This window comes from Myotis lucifugus, unplaced genomic scaffold, assembly GCF_000147115.1.
Source record: "Myotis lucifugus unplaced genomic scaffold, Myoluc2.0 scaffold_235, whole genome shotgun sequence".
Lineage (NCBI taxonomy): Eukaryota > Metazoa > Chordata > Mammalia > Chiroptera > Vespertilionidae > Myotis > Myotis lucifugus.
This window is the reverse complement of record NW_005871283.1, coordinates 693,998-714,013: the sequence shown is the minus strand read 5'-3', so window position 1 is coordinate 714,013 and position 20,016 is coordinate 693,998. Positions and strand designations below refer to the sequence as shown.

General features: G+C 42.7%; 1 protein-coding gene across 1 annotated transcript in view; it reads left to right on the top strand.

The window, feature by feature from the left end:
• Nucleotides 1-20,016, top strand: part of TTLL5 (tubulin tyrosine ligase like 5) — a 196,061-nt gene that overhangs the window by 134,727 nt on the left and 41,318 nt on the right. Inside the window, exon 30 of the mRNA XM_023762178.1 lies at nucleotides 5,090-5,235. Within this exon, the coding sequence (XP_023617946.1) occupies nucleotides 5,090-5,235 (146 nt within the window). The remainder of the gene's footprint in view (nucleotides 1-5,089; nucleotides 5,236-20,016) is intronic.

Sequence of the window (20,016 nt, the reverse complement as noted above, 5' to 3'; positions counted from 1 at the left end):
GGGGGGGGGGGGCGCGTGCGCAATTCATGCAGGAGTTGAGCAAGCCAGTCAGTCAGCAGTCTCATTGTGCAGTGGTTAGTGCTAGTCGCGTTTGCAAATCGTGCGCGGGTGACAAAAGTACCTACTCGAAGCATAAAGTTGCCAACCAGCTGCAAATCCTACATTTTCAAGCATGAACCTTATCAAGAGTAAATTGAGAAGTCGTCTTATGAGAATCTGGAATCGTGCCTAAAATTAAAAACAACAACATACAAACCTGACTTACCCAAACTTTCCAAGGAGATGCAAGGCCATTGTTCACATTAGCATTTGTCAGTCATTGTCATGATTTAATTTTATGGATATTGTAAGGTAAATTGTAAGGAATTTAATTTTATCAATAAATAATATCGTTATTAAGTATGATATCAAGTTTTATTCAATGTATCTGTAGTTTAACTAAGACTTAAAACTTTAAGTAAAGTTTATTAAGTTAATTTTAGGGAACGTTGTGGAGTGAAAGATGTAGTGTCGAGGATTGAGAAAGGTATGTTGAGATGGCTTGGACATATAGAGAGGATGAACGAAAGGAGATAGACGAAACAAGTATACAAGACGAGTGTGGATGAGAGAGTTGGAAGGGGTCGACCTCAGCGAACGTACCTCAATCAGATTGAGGACGTTTTTAGCAAAGGCCAGCTTAGGAGTACCCTAATTAAGTTAATAACAATGTACCTACCTATATAGTTTAAGTTTAAAAAATTTGGCTCTCAAAAGAATTTTCAATCGTTTTACTGTTGATATTTGGCTCTGTTGACTAATGAGTTTGCTGACCACTGGGATTGATGATGGCTTGTCTGAAGGACTGGATCAAGAAGATTCTAATAGAGCCCCAAATTATTTGATTCTTTATTAGCAACGTATGTCCTAGGAAAACAGAGCTGGATGAAGTTGGGGTAATTATGACATAAATGCTGAGTGTCTCCTAGACAAAACCACAGAAGGAAGAATAGAATATTTAGAGGGGCAGGTTGTTATTACTTAACAGAGACAGGTTTTTTGTTTTTTTTTAGCGGGAATCCTTTAGAAAGAAAGATGAGAAGCTTTGAAAGTCTTCATATTCCTTGTATAATCTCTCATTTAAGTAGTGGTCACTTTTGCTATTTCTCAAAATAAATGAACAATGATGCTTTGCTTTTGTGTAAAAGGCAGTCACAGTGGCTCCCAATTCTTGATTTATCCATGAAATAAGGAATAGATGTTACATGGAAAAACCCACCAAGAGTCCAAAATTAGTTTCATGCCACCTTCACTACACCTGCTAAGAAACACTGATTAATAATGTATTTTTCTTTGCTTTACTTATTTAATATCCTCTGGTGAAGGGTAACACGTGGGAGATGAAATTGACAGGGAAGAAAGAGAAGCTGGTATAATAGTTTGGTGTAATCATTCCCTATTTTCAGAATTTGAGGTCTGTCTCTGGATATTTTTAAAAATCTATAATAGTTAAGGGTAACTAGTTACAAAACTAGAAAATGATTATACCAGTTCTGCAACTGTTAGGTGACCTTGACCAGGTTACTTACATGCCTTCTCTGAGCCTTAGTCTCTCCATCTTTGAGAGGGAGTCTAGCACTGTCTACCTCCTTGAGCAGTGGGTAAGGGGTGAGATATGAAACCTCACTCCTGAGTGCCTGACACTACTGCTGTAAGAACTCAAACCTTAAACCATCTTACTTGGCCAAAGTATACCAAGTGCCCTTGGAGAACATTCTCTGCTAATCTTAGTAGGTATGTGACTTTATCTAATTGTTTTCCCTCTCTCCATTTTAGTTTCCTCCTTTTATAATACTGAAGTAGAGCCTACTTCAAAGGGGTCGCTCAGGGTTAGACAGGATAATGCATGTCAAGATCATGCAAGGACACCTAGGACATGGCACACCGTGAGCTTTCAGGAACTCTTAGCTATTATGGTGAAATGATGCCTAAATGAGGGGCAGCTTTGCCAAAAGAGAGAAGATTTACCAAATCTGAAGTCTCTTCACATTCACTCATCTCCAAACTATACAGTTTATACTTAAACATGGTAAAGTGTGTACATTTTGTTTATTTTATTGCTGTTTCACTATAAATTATGAATAAGCCTCTTTTATTAGTTTTTTTGGCACAACTGATTGAGATAGTAGTTGGAGAAGCTGTTAGTTATCATAAAGACCTTTCTCACTTTGTAGAACTTTTACAAGCCGCATGCTCATGTCTAATTAGGCAGGCCTGGTGCTTCAGGGCCGGAAGGAGGGGGCTCAGTGCTGGCCAGGAGTGAGTGCAATCCTGCAGGGAGTCTGTTTGAATGTCTGAGAACCTGGCCTGTGTTGTCTCTGCGGTACAGGAGAAGGCCAGGCTCTTCAACGGTACCAGGTGCCAGAGGTGACTGCCATAACCTGCCACTGTATCTCCCCTGTCCTCAGTTAGTGGGTGTCTTTCTTCTTCCCCCTGGTAGCAGCAGAAGGGAGTCAGAATGGACAAGCCAAGGTTGGCTCCTGGGTCCACAGTGGAGGGTGCAGCCCGAGTGTCCTGTATCCCAGTCTCTATAGACCCCTGAAATCACTCCTGACCTATGGAAAATAGCTTTTTCCCAATAAAAATATTTGGGTCCTTTGGTGTGAAGACAAAGGCCTAGGAAATTTTTACTTAAAGAATCTGTAACTAGGAATGAAGCAGTATACTGTTGCTGAAAATAACTTTTTCTTTCAGAATTTTAAGATTTTTTAAAACCCCGGTATATTTTTATTTGTAAACTAGAGGCCCGGTGTACGAATTCGTGCATGGGTGGGGTCCCTCGGCCGATTGGGGCCCTCTGGCCCAGTCCCAATCAGCCCCCCAGCAGCAAGCTAACCTACCAGTCGGAGCGTCTGCCCCCTGGTGGTCAGTGCACGTCATAGCGACTGGTCCAGTTCAGTCGACCAATCTGCGCTTTTATTATATAGGGTGTCAAAATTATTAGCTTCTTAGGACATCTTACAGAAAGACACTTTTTTAAATGTACTTCTCATTATGTCACTATTCCCTAGTGTGTCATGCTCAACTGTGTCCTGCATTCAGCTGTGTCCCCCTCTCTTTTCAGCATCCCCTGTGGATCTTATACTGAAATGCTTCTCAAACTATCCTCTGTATTTCTCATAACGAATTAAAATTTTTCTTTGGGGTTCTAACAGTAATAACATGGCCAGTATATGAAACTTGGAAAATATAGGTAAGTGTAAGGAAGAAAATAAGTCACCATTCAGAAATAGATGCTATTTATGAATTGGATTTTTATTTCTGGTCCTTTATGAGTATGTATCTGTCATGTGTATGTTTAAGAAAATTTGGATCTGTTCTCTATACAGTTTCATATTGTATAAAAAAAAATCAGCATGTTGCTATATTTTTAAATATTTTTCAAAAAAATTCTAATGGATACAGAATATTTCCTCATATGGGTAGGGTAAAATATATGTAAAATACTGTTAGCCGTTTATATCTTCTCCTTTTACAATATTAAAATCAATGCTTGTTTTCAAAATCTGTTCACAGTACAGTACAGTAGAAGAATACAGGCATTGGAGTTCCAAAGATCATGGTTCAGATCCCAGTTGTGCCATTTTTCTCTAGGCCTCAGTGCTATCCTAGGCTTCAATTTCCTTCTTTGTAAAATGGAGATGATAATAGTACTTACAATAGAATTATGGCAATTGAAATGAGATGCATATAATGCACTCATTTATACAGAGCTGACACATTAAACAGTAACTGCTATTATAACATTCACTGTCATTGATCATATGCAGTTGTTTTGAGCATAGTTCCCAGAAGTTAGATTGTAGCATCAAAGTGTACAAATATTTTAATAATACTTTTAATAATATATTGCTATATTTATTTCTAGAAAGATTCTACCAGTTTATAGTCACATAAATAGTGTAGGTACCTATATAATATCACTTCTTGCCATTATTAATTAGATGCTATGTTTTTTATTACTACTATACCACACAAAAGAGGTAATATAATTTGCAGTTTTTGATTGCCAGGGGAAATGACTAGTTTTAAATGTTCAATTAGCTAATAAGTTTTCTTCTTCGTAAATTGTTTATTGGAGTCAATGCCCATTTTGCTAGTGACTGTGCATCTTTTTTCTTTCTAAAGCAACAAGTGCTTTGTATTTCATAATAATAAGTATTATTTATAACTAAACTTCATTAAGCATTTAGAACTTCCAAATGAGGACACAAGACCCAGAAAGGCTAAGTAGTCTGCCTAGTTTCTCAGAACCTTGCCTGTCACAGAGTAAATACTTAATAAATTCTTGCTGTTTTTATTATTCACCTTTTTATTTTACAGCAAGTAGGACAGTGTAATGCTTTGCACATGGTAGGAGCAAAATAAATACTTGTTAATTTTTCTTTTTAACTACAACTCTGAGCTTATATAATCAGGATTTTGGGGTTTCTTTTTTTCTTTTTTAAATCCTCACCCAAGCAGTGAGGATATTTTTTCTATTGATTTTTTTCTTTATTTAATTTTATTTAATTGATTGGGGTGACATTTGTCAACATGAACATACAGGTTTCATGTGTGGGTTTCTATGTTACAAGATCTGTATATTACACCGTGTGCCCACCATCCAGAGTCATCCATTGATTTTTTAATTTTTGTTTGTTTTTTTTTCAGAGAGAGAGAAAAGGAGGAGGGAGGGGAGAGAGAAACATAGATGTGACAGAAACACATCGATTGATTGCTTCCCACACACGTCCCAACGGGGTGGGGGATTGGACCTGCAAACCAGGTACATGCCCTTGACCAGGAATGGAACCCATGCCCTCTGGTGCACAGGCCAACGCTCTAACCACTGAGGGACGCCGGCCAGGGCAATACTTACATTGACACTAGCCACCCTCACTTCTGCTCTGGGGTGTGTGCGAAGCCAGCCTTGATGGGACCTTTGTCACAACAGCTTCGGCTTCATTGAGTCAGCGTCTCCTGCCTTTGACTTGATTCCTCTCATGTGTTTTTAATGATACTTTTCTAAAACTGTAAAATCAGATTATCTCCCTCACTTCACTTCTAGGTATCAAACCTGAATTTGACGAGCGGCATCATAAACAGAAGCAGTGCTTCAACTCCCCCCACCCTTCGGCCTGTCATCAGTCCTAGCGGCCCGACATGGTCAGAACCCCAAGCTCCTGAGAGCCACCCCACCCCTCCTGGAAGCAGGTACGTGAGAACCGGGGAGCTAATATTTGGGTCGCACAGGGATGGCCTGGTCAGGAGCAAGCCAGTTTCACCTTGAGCTCCTGCATAGACACTGGTAAGAGGGCCTTTCCCCACTGTCCCAGTCCCACGGCACTTGAATATAGGGCCTCATTTCACCTGTTGGACAGTTTGTGGGCAAAGCAAATGAAAAGGAAATATCTGATACAGTTCTGTAAATTCACTTCTGGGTGAAAGAGCAAGAATTTATATTGTGTTTAATCCCTGCCTATTTTCGACATTTTTATGTATTGACTTTTTTAAAAACTATTGTTGAAAGTATCACCGATGTCACCTCTTTTTTTTACCTCCACTGACCCCTTCCACCTTGCTCCCACCCCCTCCCCAGGCCTTCCCTGCACTATTGTTTGCCCATGGGCTATGCAAATATAAATTCTTTGTTTAATCTCTTCCTGTTACACCCCCCCGCCCCCCCACTTCTGAAATAAGTCAGTCTGTTGCATGTTTCTGTGTCTCTGGATCTGTTTTGTTCATCAATTTATTTTCTTCATTAGATTCCACATATAACTCAAAATCATGTGAGACTTTTGACATTTTCTCTTCATCTCCTTATTCTTTTTTATACCTTGTAATCCATTGTATTTCAGTAACTTTGGACTCTTTTCTTTTGAAGGACATTTTTTTCATCTAGGTTCTATAATTAAACTCAAAACAGCCTTCCTGGTCAATGTGCATTTGGGAAGTAGGAAGGAAATTTCCTTTATATAGTTGAGAGAAGTGGCAGAGGATAAAATCCAGATAGGTTCGGGCCATAAAGCAACTTCTGAATTACAAAAGAAACCAGTCTTGAATTCTAGTCTCAATCCATATTTTAAGTCCCCTAGTACATCTTGCTTTAGTGGCTATTAAATAAGGGTCTGATCTCATCTGTCCATGAGTGAAATGAGCTAGAGGGGGATGTGACTATTGCAATGAAGTATTCTCATTAGCTGAGATATCGTTCTCTCCAAATAAAGAAGCTCCATCCCAGGTGTTCCACCAAGCCTCCACCTCCTTGCCAGTGCTCCCAGCCTCTGCCAGCCAGCCTTCTCTCTTTAAAAAATAAATAAATAAATTGTATATGTATGTGTGTGTGTGTGTGTGTGTGTGTGTGTGTGTGTGTATAATATGATTTCAGAGAAGAAAGGAGAGAGGATCATTGATTGGCTGCCTCCTGCACGCCCCCTACTAGGGATCGAGCCCGCAACCCAGGCATGTGCCCTGACTGGGAATCGAACCATGACCTCCTGGTTCATAGGTCAGTGCTCAACCATTGAGCCAGCCAAGCCAGCCAGCCTTCTGTTTAATGCTTCCTTGCCCCAAAGTTGGGAGGGGAGACCAAAAACTTGAGCCTGGCAGAAATACCTAATTGTTGTTAAAGTATGTTGGTGTTAGAACTATGTCTTAAGGAACTAATTTGGGAAACAGGTTCTGCCCAGGAAACAACATAAATATAAACACATTACATCATCCTCTGGTCCAGTGTATTTTATACTAGTAATCACAATGGTCAAGAGTGAAAAGAATCATCTCAGTTGAGAATTATAGAGAGTTGAAGACTGAACAGCAAGACTTTTCAAGCCAGGCATCCTCCCACACAGTTCTCTTCCCAGGAGGAGTCTGTCATTTGGTGACTTACAGCCTATAGTAAACAATTCCGAAAACGTAAGTCGTAAGAAAGAAATTCTGTTTATACTATAGAGCTTTCTTTTCCATATAAAATATTTCCAGATATTCCATTTCCATTTTACAATCAGAGCCTTATTTCTATGGAAAACATTTCCACTGCAATCTCAGATATATTATCAATAGGATAAGGCTGCAGCCGTTTTCCATAAACAAAATGTCAAAGCTACACATTTTGGAGAAGTAGAGTTTGAGTATTAGTTACAGATGGAATGAGGGAATTTTTAAAATAAGGAGAGCCTTCTCTTGGTGTAGCACCTGTTAATGCAGAGGCAGAGCGACGAAGGGATCTGTCAGGGTCAGAGCCAGGATTTAGAGGCCAGCACTGTGCGCGGCCTTCGCCCAGCCTGACTGCTCCTGAGCTGTGGCAGAATGTCACGTTGTACAATCATCTCAGAGCCACTGGTGCCAGAAAGCAACCCCCACAAAGCCCCCTTCCTTGTGGTGTTAGTTGTACCTGCAACAGTCCTCTCTTCACCTGTTCTTCAAGCTTAAGGGCCAATTTTTAGCTCCCACTCCCTTCCGGAGTAGCCCTGGGAGATCTTCCTCTGCCCCAGGTAACCTCTGGTTGCCAGGACAGCCTGGAGGCAGGTTGGGAGTTCCGGCTCCAGGTGGCATTCCCGGAGGTACCCACCCTAAAACAGCCCTAAGAGAATTCTCAGAGATCCTTCCAGACCTGGCTGTGAAGTGGGCTACAGCAGGCATTCTTCGTACCATGCCCCGATTTCTAATTTTACTTGTAAGTCACTGTTTTATAATTATGTATTTAGTCTCTTGTTATTCCTCCCTTGTTAGTAACTAAATTTCATGAATATGGGACTGAGTTCTATTACTGGTTCTATTACTTACATAGAGATGTGAGTTCTATTCCTGGTTTTGACACTAAGTGACCCTACACTATTCATTTAATGTTTTCTTTAGGTAAACATACTTACATATAAACTGGCCTGTTTTGAGAGCTTTTAGATTGCCCTTCAAGCACTTTGATCTCCCTAGAAGTGGGTGCTAAGAAAGTAAGAGGCACTCTTACTCGTTCTTCTACAATAGCAACAGCGGATTCCAGTGCTGATACACTCTGATAACTCGCTGAACTGGGGCTGTGCTGTAAACAGTAACACGATGTAAAGAGACCCCATCGCTGGCTGTACTTTTCATCAGGATTCAGTGACTTGGTAGCCACAGGAATGAAAACTGGTGACTCACGAGAACTCTGCAAATAGTGTTATTTTTCATTTCCCTGTGGTGTTGCTATTGTTCTCAATTTTGTGGATCACACAAGTTTTCACCAGACAACCTTGTTCTTCCCCCGCTTTCTGAAACCATCCCAAACGTAGCCTCAGGGCTGTCGTCTCCCATTGGGTCAGGGTGAGCTCAGCCCAGCTCCTCAAATCCCTCGGTTCCTTTGGTCTGTCTGGAGTCCCTGTTCAAGCTTTGTTGTGGGGAGGAAGGCAAAGAGCCCATGACTTGCCCAGACAGTCTGAGGCCTGGCCATGTAGCTTGCAGTTCCCTAGACACTCTGGAGTTGGACTTGGCCAGCCATTCCTCTGTTGTTACTTTTCAGAGGTAATAAGTGAGATTAATTGCAGGCTACTCTCCAGAAGAGAAAGTAGTCAGGGCCAAATACAGTCACATGTTGAGAAGCCTGAGGTGTGCCTCCGAGCAAGGCCGATTTAGAATTATACAATAGGGCCTCTGGGATGCAGGTACTAGTGGTCATGACCTCTTTTTTCTTAAAGGGATCCATTCGGTTTCTGAATGCTGAAACCTGGGTATTTAATAAGCTTTTATTTAGCCAATGAGATGGGTAGGATTTTTCAGCTGCCTTTCAGTGATCCATTTTCTGGGCACGTGGGGAGTTGTTGGGAGCTGAGGATCCATACGCAGTGGTGTCTTCTCATTATTTCCAGCCTCGCATGGAATTGGACCACATAGGGAGGAGCACTTCTAGGTGGGGAGCACTCAGGGGTTGCACGGTGCATCTTTCTTTGTGAGACCTAGAAGGGTTACTGTAAAGTCTTGGCTGCTGCTTGGAATGATTTGGGAAGGACGGGGCCTCAGACGGCTTGGCAGGAACCTGAGGCCCTGTTTTTTTCCAGCCCAGCCCTTCCTTGTAGATGGAGCTGTCAGGGAATCCCACGAATGTCTGGCTTCTGCCCCTTTGTATGTTTTTCCAGCATTTGTCATTGAATTATTTTTATCCACCTCTGGCTTTTTCAAACACGCAACCTGAGGATTTGTCTGTTCCTCGATATTAAAGGTGGGGGAGGTCGAAAGCTCACTGGTGAGTTTGTTCCTCCTTGTGGTGACAGGGCAAGACGTGTGGGCATGTGCTGCTGGCCTGGCCGGCCCCCTCTAGGGAGCAGATGTGCATCGGCCCTTTAAGTTCCATACTGGGGAATGGGGTACAATGAAGCACCAAACCTTGGAAATTTGGGCCATATTTTGTGTCACCCTGTCCTCTGCCCCCTTGCTCCTCAGTAATAAATTATAAAGAACCAAGTACCCTGTTTTACATAATTTCCAAGGAGAAGTTTTTTCAAAGATTCTCATTCTAGTTTAGCTAATACTTACCTCCCTCCCCTTAGATTATTTCTTACAAATGCTGCTGGAGATTCACATTTCCTACTTCCCATCTTTTCATTCTCAATCAGTCCTAAAAAACATATTGAGTTTATTTTCTTTAAAAAATATATTCTATTCATTTTCTATGTGTCAGGCATTATGTTAGATGCCGGGGAGTAGTGATAAATAAAACACAGTAGTTCCAGATCTCCCAGTTTACTGTCCAGGAAGCATCTTCCACGTTTTCCGCAGAATGCTGGTTGCTGGGTAAGGTCTAAAAGACAAGGCATGGCCCTCGCTGGTTTGGCTCAGTGGATAGAGCATTGGCCCTCGGACTGAAGGGTCCTGGGTTCGATTCCAGTCCAGGGCATGTACCTCAATTGCAGGCTTGATCCCCGGTCGGGGCACATCCCGGTCGAGGCGAGTGGGGGAGGCAAGCAATTGATGTGTGTCTGTCATGTCAATGTTTCTCTCTTTCTGTTTCTCCCCCTCCCTTCCATTCTCTCTAAAAATCAATGGAAAAATATACTCAGGTGAGGATTAACAAAAAATAAAATAAAAGTAAAAGACAAGACATGGTGTTTGATCACTGGTGGGGAGAAGGAGCCACATACATGTGGAACAATTAGCAGTGTTGGGAGACATATCAAAGATTTCGATGTTATGGTACAGACGATTAGAAGAAAGAGCATCAAGAAGAGTATATAAGGATTCAATCCTGTCACATGCTACAACATGGATGAACCTCAAGGACAGTTGTTAAGTGAAATAAGCCAGTGGCAAACGGACAAATACTATGATTCCACTCACATGAAGTATGTAAAGTAGTCAAAATCATAGCAACAGAAAGTAGAAAGGTGGTTGCCAAGGGCTAGGGGAAGAGAGGAGAAGAAATTCGTGTTTAATGGCTACTGAGTTTGAATCTTGCAACATGAAAAATTTCTAGAGATCTGTTGCACATCAGTGTGACTATACTTAACACTACTCAACTAAAGAATTGTACAGTTTGTTAGGAATAAATAAGGATAAAATGGTTAAGGTGGTAAATTTAAAGTTTTGCTTTTTTTACCACAATAGAAAAAGAAGAAGAGGGAGGAATGTATGGTTGTAAGAAAGAGCAACAAAAATTATTTAGTGGCCAAAATGGTAAGGTTTTGCTTCCACCTCTGCCTCCATTGAAGGGAATTATTCAGAACATAGTCCTTCATAGGAAAGGAGGCCATCAATCCCCTTAGGAAGATGGCATGGCGTAGTGAAGAGAAGGGACTTTAGGGTCAGACAGATCTGGGTTTGCCTCACTGAGTATGTGACCTTGGACAAGTTACTTAGCTTCTTTGAGCCATCTTCAAATAATAATATCTATGTCATTAAGGAGTTATAAGATTTGAGTTGTGTATGTGAAGGTAGCCAGTAGAGTGCATGGTTTCAGTATAGGTTCCGAGAGAGAGAGAGAGAGAGAGAGAGAGAGAGAGAGGAAGAGACTTGAAATTGGACCTGCCTGGGCTGCGGGACTGCTGCACCACTTATTCTAGTTCAGAGGAAGCTGGCCCTCACCGCGTGCTTGTGCTCCTGGAGCTGGATTCCAGAGGCGTGGCCTCCAGCTGTGGAAGGGAAGGCATCAGAGGAGGCCAACAGGAGACTCTTCCTTCTTCTTTGACTCTTTTGTTGAGGGATGACTTTTTTCTGCTCAATAGGCCCTTCCTCTGCACTATCTTCTCTGAATGTTGAAATTTCCGTTGTAGCTTGGTGTCCCAGCCAGTAAACACTCATATTTTCCATCTATCCTGGGGGTCGAGCTTTGGGAGAGTTTTTCTCTGGAGGAGTTTGGAGCTTACAATTTTGTACTTTATCCTGTTATATAAACAACATTCTCTAGCCAAAGAGCATAATCACAAAAAGAAACCACTCGTGGCAGGGGATGCGGGGGGGGGGGGGGGGGGGCCTAAAAAAAAAAAAGCAACTTGTGTTCAAAGTTCTGTAGAAGTAATAGTCACTCCTTATTCTTCCTTTTTTCTCATAAAATAAAGTTTACCTGACCCTCCTCCTCCTGAGTCCTAGCTCTCACCAGTCCTTCCCCCTGAGTAAGAAGTTTCTCTGGCCACGAGTGATAAAGGCCTGCACTTCTATCTGAAATTCCTCTGCTGCTTTTCTCACTCGGCCAGACACATAGCTCTCAGGGGTTGTGCTCTGTGTCAGTTCAAGCTCCGTGACAGGTTCTGCAGTCCTCAGTTGCCACGAGAGCCGAGTGCCCGTGGGCGTGTGTGCCAAGGCCAGAACGACTGGGCTGCTGCCTACTGAAGGCATGTGGGTAAGCTTGGGAAATTTGTCGACGACAGCCGGCTGGCCATCCTACCAGGGCCTAGGCTCAGGAGCGAGAGAAAGGGATCTTTGCTTATCTGCAATCAAAATGAAATGCAGCTTGCTTTGTGGTGTGCCAGTGTTGGGTTTTCCAGTTCAGTTTGCCTCTCTCTCCCCCCCACCCCCCAGTGTATACATTTCCTTAGGATTCTCTCTCTCACACACACACACAGTCATTGTTAGAGACAAGATCCTAATTCAGATGTTCACTTTGTAATTTTGTATGTATCCACAATTGATGGTTATTTCGGTTTTAAAAGACCTGAATGATAAAAATCCATGTACTAAGCTGACTGAGACTCCTTTTCTAGAATTACAAAATTATCTCAAGAGTTAATTCATAATTCAATTTAATTCTCCCATGGTTTTTCTATCATCTCCTGTATTTCCAAGTTAACTTTGTTTACCAGCCTTGAAAGAGTTTGGAAAGAATCCCTGGTGAAGAAACACTGTATCTTTCTTTCTGACTCCTGTAGAGAAACATTGATGATTCATCTTTAAAGCTTACTTAATGTTGACTCAACAAATTTAGAAGGAAGACCAGCTGGCTTCCCTGAACCTTTGGTAAAAGATCCCATTCTACCCTCTGCCCATCATTCTGCTAAAAGACTCTTAGCATATTACTGAGGAAGTATAAGTGAGGAATCAATGTTAAAAAAAAAAGCAAGTCCTAGGATTTAAGAGACTAAAAGGAAAAGAACTCCCAGTATCTGTTTGTTTTTTAATATATATTTTAAAATTGATTTTAGAAAAAGAGGTAGGGAGAGGGAGAGAGAGACACATCAATGTGAGAAAGAAACTTTGACTGGCTGCCTCCTGCTCGCCCCCTAGTGAGGATCAAGCCCACAACCTGGGCATATGCCCTGACCAGGAATTGAACCAGCAACCCTCCGGTGCATGGGACGATGCTCAACCAACTGAGCCACACCAGCCAGGGCGTACTGTCTATTTTAATAAAAGAAAACAATGGACTTGTAGCATCTGAAAAGGAATAAAGGTCTGGTTTTGGTATAGTTTCTTGATAACTCTTAGTTCCCTTCCCAGAAAAGAGAGAAGCATAAAATTAGACTTGCTTAGGATAGAGCATTGCTGCACCACTTAGGTTAGTACGCAGTTTAGCTACAACTGGCCTTCACTCACATGCAGTGTTATACAGTGTCATAGTGGGAAAGCAGCTATGCCTAATCACAGTACTGAGGTTCCCGTTATTTTTATTGTGAAGTATCCCTTTGTTAAAATTTTGATTACAAGCCATTAAAATGCTCCTAAAGATAACTGAGAGAAGCTAAACTCTAAAGGCCATTTGAGTATGAAGCCAGTGTTCTTTGGGAGGTGAGAATACAGCTGGAGGTGGGAAGGGGCTTAGGAATTCAAAATGTTGCATCATATGGTAGGCCCAGGTGTTCACAATAAGGAGCAGTGGCGCTCACGTCCTAATTGGACCATATTTTTGCTTCAGAGGCAGTAAAGGGATGTTTTTGGCTTTCGTGAATTATCGGGCTAAGACTTGTATGAATTTGGCTTCAAAGCCAATAATCAATACCACGTTTAGCCTTGTTCTTCAAAATAAGTTTTACTGTCTTTTTGTGATGAAAATAAAATATGGGTGCATCTCAGTAATGTGATTATAGTTTAGAAGGATTTAGATGAGTAGGATTCCTGGCACAGCAGGTAAAGAAACCATAAATGTACTTAAAGGCCAGAGGAAATCAAATTATGTTCTTCTGAAACTGGGTTGCACCAGGAACATTGAGTAAACCAAGCATGTCAAACTGGCGACCGGGGCCCTGAGTTTGACATACTTGGAGTAAATGAAAGGCCCTGCCTATGTTGTTGGGACTCTCAAATATCTTGCTAGCTGCTTGAACCCAGTACTGACATTTGAGATACAAGCCCCCTAAAGGAGAGTTTTGTAAACTTTTTCATCAAGTATTTAGTATATTGAAATATTTGGAAAAGAGTAAAGGTAAAACTGGTAATAAGTAAGGTTCGGCTGGGAAATGGCTTCGTCTGGTAGTTGCTAAAACACAGTTATCCCCAAAAAGTTAACATGCATTTACTGAATAGCCTGTGAGTGCACGGCACTGGCTGAGCTCTGAAGGAGGTGGTAGACAAGGTCTCTGTCATCAAGGAGGAAAGTTCACAGTCATTTAACTAATTAGTGAAGTATTATTAAACAATCTGTGCTTAATTGTTGAATGAGGGGATTATGCTGTAAGTGGTCCAAGTTCAGAGGAGAAATTGATCACTCTGATGGGAGAAGGTAACAAAGACTTCCTGGGAAAGAAAGGGGTGTGAGATGGATCTGGAAGGATAGATGGGACTTAGATAGGCAAAGAGCCTAATAGTAACCAATTAAGAGATAATTGCACATTTGTGCTTGACACTGTGCGAGGATCTATGAGAGGTCAGAGAAATGGGATCCGCACTCCTTTTGAGTTAGAGTTGACAGCTCAGCAGGGTAGTCTAAAGAACACTGCCCTGTGTAGGTTTACTTATTTTTTGCACGTGAAATATCCAGTGAGTTACTGAAAGGGGCGTATGGACTCAGAGGAGTTCACAGTTTACAAAGGATACTGAAAATGGGTGGAAAGATAAGACTCCTCCAAGGAAGGGTTTTCGGGAGGGTTTGTGGAGGCCTAGATTATGTACAGGCTACAGACAGATGAAGGAAAGGAGATGGGGGAACAGGAGGATAATGTACAAGGTGTTCAGGTATTTTCAAGGGACAGTGAATGAGAATCAGCCTGGCTGAGGCAGAGCATTTCTATTGGAAATAATATATTAGTCAAAATACGGCCCTAACTGTAAAGGAGAATTTTTAGTTCATGTAACTAAAAGGCCTAATGTCTTGGTAAATAGACACTTAAAAATAAAGAATAAATCCTCCTATATAATAAAAGCCTAATATGCAAATTGTCTCCTCTACCGAGAGTTTGACTGCTCACTATGACGTGCACTGACCACCAGGGGGCAGTGAAGAACATGGCGGGCGTCAGCAACATGGCGCTGGCAGTGGAGGCGTTGCTGGCCCTGATGGGCCCCTGTGGGAGAGCACTGACCATCAGGGGGCAGCTCCTGCATTGAGTGTCTGCCCCCTGGTGGTCAGTGTGCATCATAGCGACCAGTTGTTCCGCCATTCAGTTGATTTGCATATTACCCTTTTATTGTATAGGACATTGATTTCAGAGAGGAAGGGAAAAGGAGAGAGAGAGAAACATCAATGATGAGGGAGAATCATTGATCGGCTGCCTCCTGCACGCCCCACACTGGTGATCGGGCTGCAATTTCGGCATATGCCCTGACAGAGAATCGAACCAGTGACTTCCTGGTCAGCCACTGAGCCATACCAGGCTTGGAGTTCTTTATAGTAGTTCCTCCCTCCTCAAAGTCCTTCATTTGATAGACTTACTGGCCTTCCCTACCTGAGTGATTAGTTTGGGGAATACATGTCAGGTCACCATCTCCCTACTCCAAGTTCTGCTATTATCTATTTACCTCTGCCATGACTCTTACCACTTCTCCTTCTATTATATTATGGTTGCTTGTGTATCTGTCTTACCTCCTGTATTAAATTGTAAGCTTTTTGAGGCCAGACCCTGAGTCTAACACATCTTTACAGCCTTACTGTTCCCAGTACAAAGTGCTTAAGAAATATTTGGTGAGTAAATGACTAGTTCAATGCTGTCCAATATGTAACTACAGTCCACATGTGGATATTTTAATGTAAATTAAATAATATGAAAAATTCAGTCATACTAGCCAGATTTCAAATGCTCAAAAGCCACATGTGGCTCATGGCTACCATATTGGGCAGCACCGAGCTAGACGGTTGACCTAGAACAGAGATGGCGAACCTTTTGAGCTCGGCGTGTCAGCATTTTGAAAAACCCTAACTTAACTCTGGTGCCGTGTCACATATAGAAATTTTTTGATATTTGCAACCAGAGTAAAGCAAAGATTTATATTTTTGATATTTATTTTATATATTTAAATGCCATTTAACAAAGAAAAATCAACCAAAAAATGAGTTTGCGTGTCACCTCTGACACGCATGTCATAGGTTCACCATCACTGACCTAGATGATGTGATACAGACCCAAACTTGATCAGTGGATTAAAAAAATACAAAGAAATGAGTTTCTAAGAAAGGCATAATCTTGATTATCCTCTTAGGTTCTTCTGTAGATGTCAGGCCTCTTTTGTGTAGAGCTAGAGATTTCCCACAGATGCTGTTCTTGAACTAATTTGTGGTGCTGGGAGGAGCATATTCTCGTGCCTTGGGAATCTCAAAAGCCCAGAGCTTCTGTATGAGTAGTGTCTTCTAGCCCATCAGAGCTGGGTTGACGGAATGACGGGGCTTTATATGCAGATCCCAGCGTCATTTTATTTTCTGAGATGCGCCCATGGCTAGATGTTGGGTAGAGGTCTTGCTTCCCTACATTAACTGAGCCCCCAGCCCCCCACCTGCTTGGCTGGCAGTTCTGACTTGGCATATAGAGCTGCTATAGCCCTGGGGAACAGAGCCAAACACGCGGAAGTGGTTACAAGTGGTTACGTGTATTAGCTCCCAGGGAAGCTGTGGCTAGCAGGGGGAGTGGGTGCGGTGCTGCCTGATGGCTTTTCAAAGAAGCCAAATCTTTGAAGTTTTGTTTTAGCAGCTGCCAGGTATGCTGTTTCAGCACTTTGAGACTCTCTCACTGTATTCCCATATCACATTTTTCTTCACTATATGTGCATAGTATACACAATGGAGCTTGGATGCCGGGAGGGTAACTATAATTGTGTGGAGTAAGTTGCTAAACACACCCTCTTGCTTCTTCTTTTTACTATGACTCTGCCATGAAATAGCCACTTTAATGCTCCCTGTTCCCCTTTCAGCGCTGACCCTTTCTGATCTCTTGCCCAAGGAGAGGCAAACAGAGTCCACTTCTATTTTGGGAAAGTAGTAAGGTTTGAAAAACTGGAGCGCCGACATTTTTCCAATGGATTGGAGCATCACTCTGAAAATAAACCATCTCTCTTTTTCAAAAGAACAGGTGACAACCCCCAGGATGTAACCCAAACACGTTCAGTTTGGGAGTCAATTTCTTGACTGTAGATCTTGTTCACTATTGAATCCTCAACATTTAGCACAGTGTCAGCTAATAAATATTTGTTGGATGGTTGCACTTGCAAGTGCTCTGCTGTGGGGGAGGACCTGGGTAGGCAGAGTACCCCTCTAGGCCCCCACTCTGAGCTTTCCCTGCCTCCTTGCTCTCCTGCTTAGTAATCTCTTTCTCCCGTCGAGGCTGCAGTCACCTCAGACCTTTCCAGCTGCCCTACTCGTTTGGAGTATAGTATATGCTCCTTGTGTAATTAGCTTTTATGTCTTTGTTCTGTCTCCCCTGAGTTGTAAGTCTATTAAAGGCAAGCACTGCATTTTATTCCTACAGAAAGAACCCTGGGCCAGGGAGGGGAAGACCTAGGAGCCAGTCCCAGGTCCACCCGGAACTTCCTGACTTGGGGTAGATCATTTGACAAAACTTCAGCCCAGTTGTGCCATGTGGAGAGTGATGATGCCTGGATTGTCATGGGAGTTCAATGAGATCAGATACGTAAACCTGCTTTTGTGAAGTATGAAGCACTACAACGGTCAGGTCTTTTCAGTATTAATCATACTTACCACGCTGAAATAGTGAGGTTTGTTTATGCTGCTGATGGTACACAGGCTAATCTCTCCCAGAGCTGAGGTAAATCACAAGTTCAGCCCCACATTACTCAGCTTGGCACAGGTTTAAAGCAGTAAGTGGTCCATTCCAGGCACTCTCTGTCATCACCTCTTTCTCAGTCTGCAGGTTCTTCCTTTCAGACCCATGGGGTCATTATTTTTTCTTACTGGTCTCCCGCTTCTCCCCTCAGGCCCAGGCTGAGCTCTCTCTCTTAACCCCCTCAGTGCTTGGAGAAGCAAGGTAGTCCGTGTCATTTCCCAGTTTAGGCTGGAATTGCTATCCTGGTAGACCCTTCTCTCAGCATGGCCACCTGCCCATCAACAGTACCCGGTCCCTTCATCATTCTCCCTCATCCCAGCAGCGCAGCTCTGGGCCCTTCCTGTTTTCTTCTCCCTGCCCTCACTTTTCTTCCAGGCTGTCCTTTCAGTCTCTTCTTTCCATGTCATCTCATCCTACATTTTCTTTAAAAAAATTAATTTTTTACATATTTTTATTGATTTCAGAGAGGAAGGGAGAGGGAGAGAGAGAGAGAAACATCAATGACGAGAGAGAATCATTGATTGGCTGCCTTCTGCACACCCCACACTGGGGATCAAGCCCACAACCCAGGCATGTGCCCTTAACCGGAATCAAACCCGGGACCCTTCAGTCCACGGGCCGATGCGCTAGCCACTGAGCCAAACCAGCTAGGGCTCATCCTCCATTTTCTTTCTCTGAGCTAAGACCTTTCATTCAGTACGACTGTTCTCCCTTTTAAGACTGAAGTTTGGTGCGTCTGCATGCCCCTGTCACTCAGTCCCCACCCCCGAAGGCATCTTCTCCTCAGAGAAGAGCAGATAAACAAGCACTACCATTTTGGGTGCTGTCATATGGCTCGAGGAGGTCCAAATTCTCTTAAAATATCTAGGATCTCAGTATCTAAATGTTATAATTTAGTGTTTGAGAGGATGTGTTTTAATCCCCCTTTTTTTTTAGCCACTTAGTAGCTATGTCACCTAAAGTAAGTTCTTTGAACCTGTTATTCTTATCTCTAAATGAGGCTACTTCTTAGGGATAGTCTAAGGAGCAAGTGAAAATTAAGTGACATAAGAAGAGCACTTTTATACAGTGCCTGCCACAGGATAAGTGCTCAGTAAATGGGAACTGTTGTAAACATGTCCACGTTATCTAGCCATATCCTGTTCCACAGGTGTTAAAAATTGAGACCCAGAGAAGTTAAACGGGTTGTGCAATTTCTCACGCCTCCCTGGTGATAAAGTAAGGACTGGAACCCAGGGCTTCGACTCCTCTAACCCCTCACAGGTTTATCTGTCCTGTTTTCCCTTCTGCGGGTGGAAGGTGGGACCACTCCAGCGAGGAGTGTTCACTGATTTGTGCATTTGTTCTTCAGCACACATTGCGTGACTGGGATGTTGCCAGGCTCTGGATGGACAAAGACCAGAGCAGTGAACTCACTGCCTTCATGGTTGGTCCAGTGGGTAAAACATGGTCACTGGGAAGAACAGGCACAGTATAGAACACTCCAGGTATCCTGGAGCCTCCAGGGAACGCTCTCAGAGGAAGACCAGCGTAGCTTTGCAGAGAATGGGTTGTTATTTGACGGGGTGGACATGGCAGAGACGTGTGTGAGGCAGGGAGGCCTGGGAGAGCAGGCCTGAAGTGTGAAGTTGAGGGAGCATGGCATTCAAGTGGGGGGTGGCTGAGGGTGAGATGGGAAAGCTGCAGTGCCTGATGTGCCATACTAAGGGGATTTTCCCCATCATCTGCCTTTTAATTAACATCAACTGAAGAAGTCAGGGACATTTTTTGTGTTTGTTTTGAACATTTTTGAGTCTTTATACCTACCGTTTCCTCAGTCTTTCGCTTCCCCATTCATATCTGGCAGGTTCTTTTTGTCATTCTGGATTCAGCCCAGTTTCAACCCTTCCTTTCTGCACCTTCTACCACATCTCATCCAGAGGTGGCCTCCTTGTCTGTAGCTGTAGTGTTTTTACGTTGTTATAATTAGGTTTTCATGTCTTTCTGCTGTCATCTCCTTTGAAATCAAGACTTATACATCTTTATACTCCTGTTCCTTAATGCAGTTTCTGACACATACTATATTATCCGCTAATTTAATGTATGCTGAGTGAGTTTAAGTATCTAGGTTCATAATCACAGACCTGAGTTTCTCCTGGGCAGCTCTTCAGCTAATGCCTATCGTTGGCACCACAAAAATTTAGATGCATCAGGTCAAGAGCCACAACTCAACCTGCTTGCTGTCTCTAGGGCATGCGCCTTGGCTTCCTCTGGAACGGCACCTTAGCACTGAGCTGGTCAGATGCCTTCTGTGGAAGCAGCTGTCGCCCTTTCTGTGTTTGCAGCACAATTCCACACACTAGAACTTGGCACAACACACTGGAAGGAATTAAAAGACTCAGTACACAAC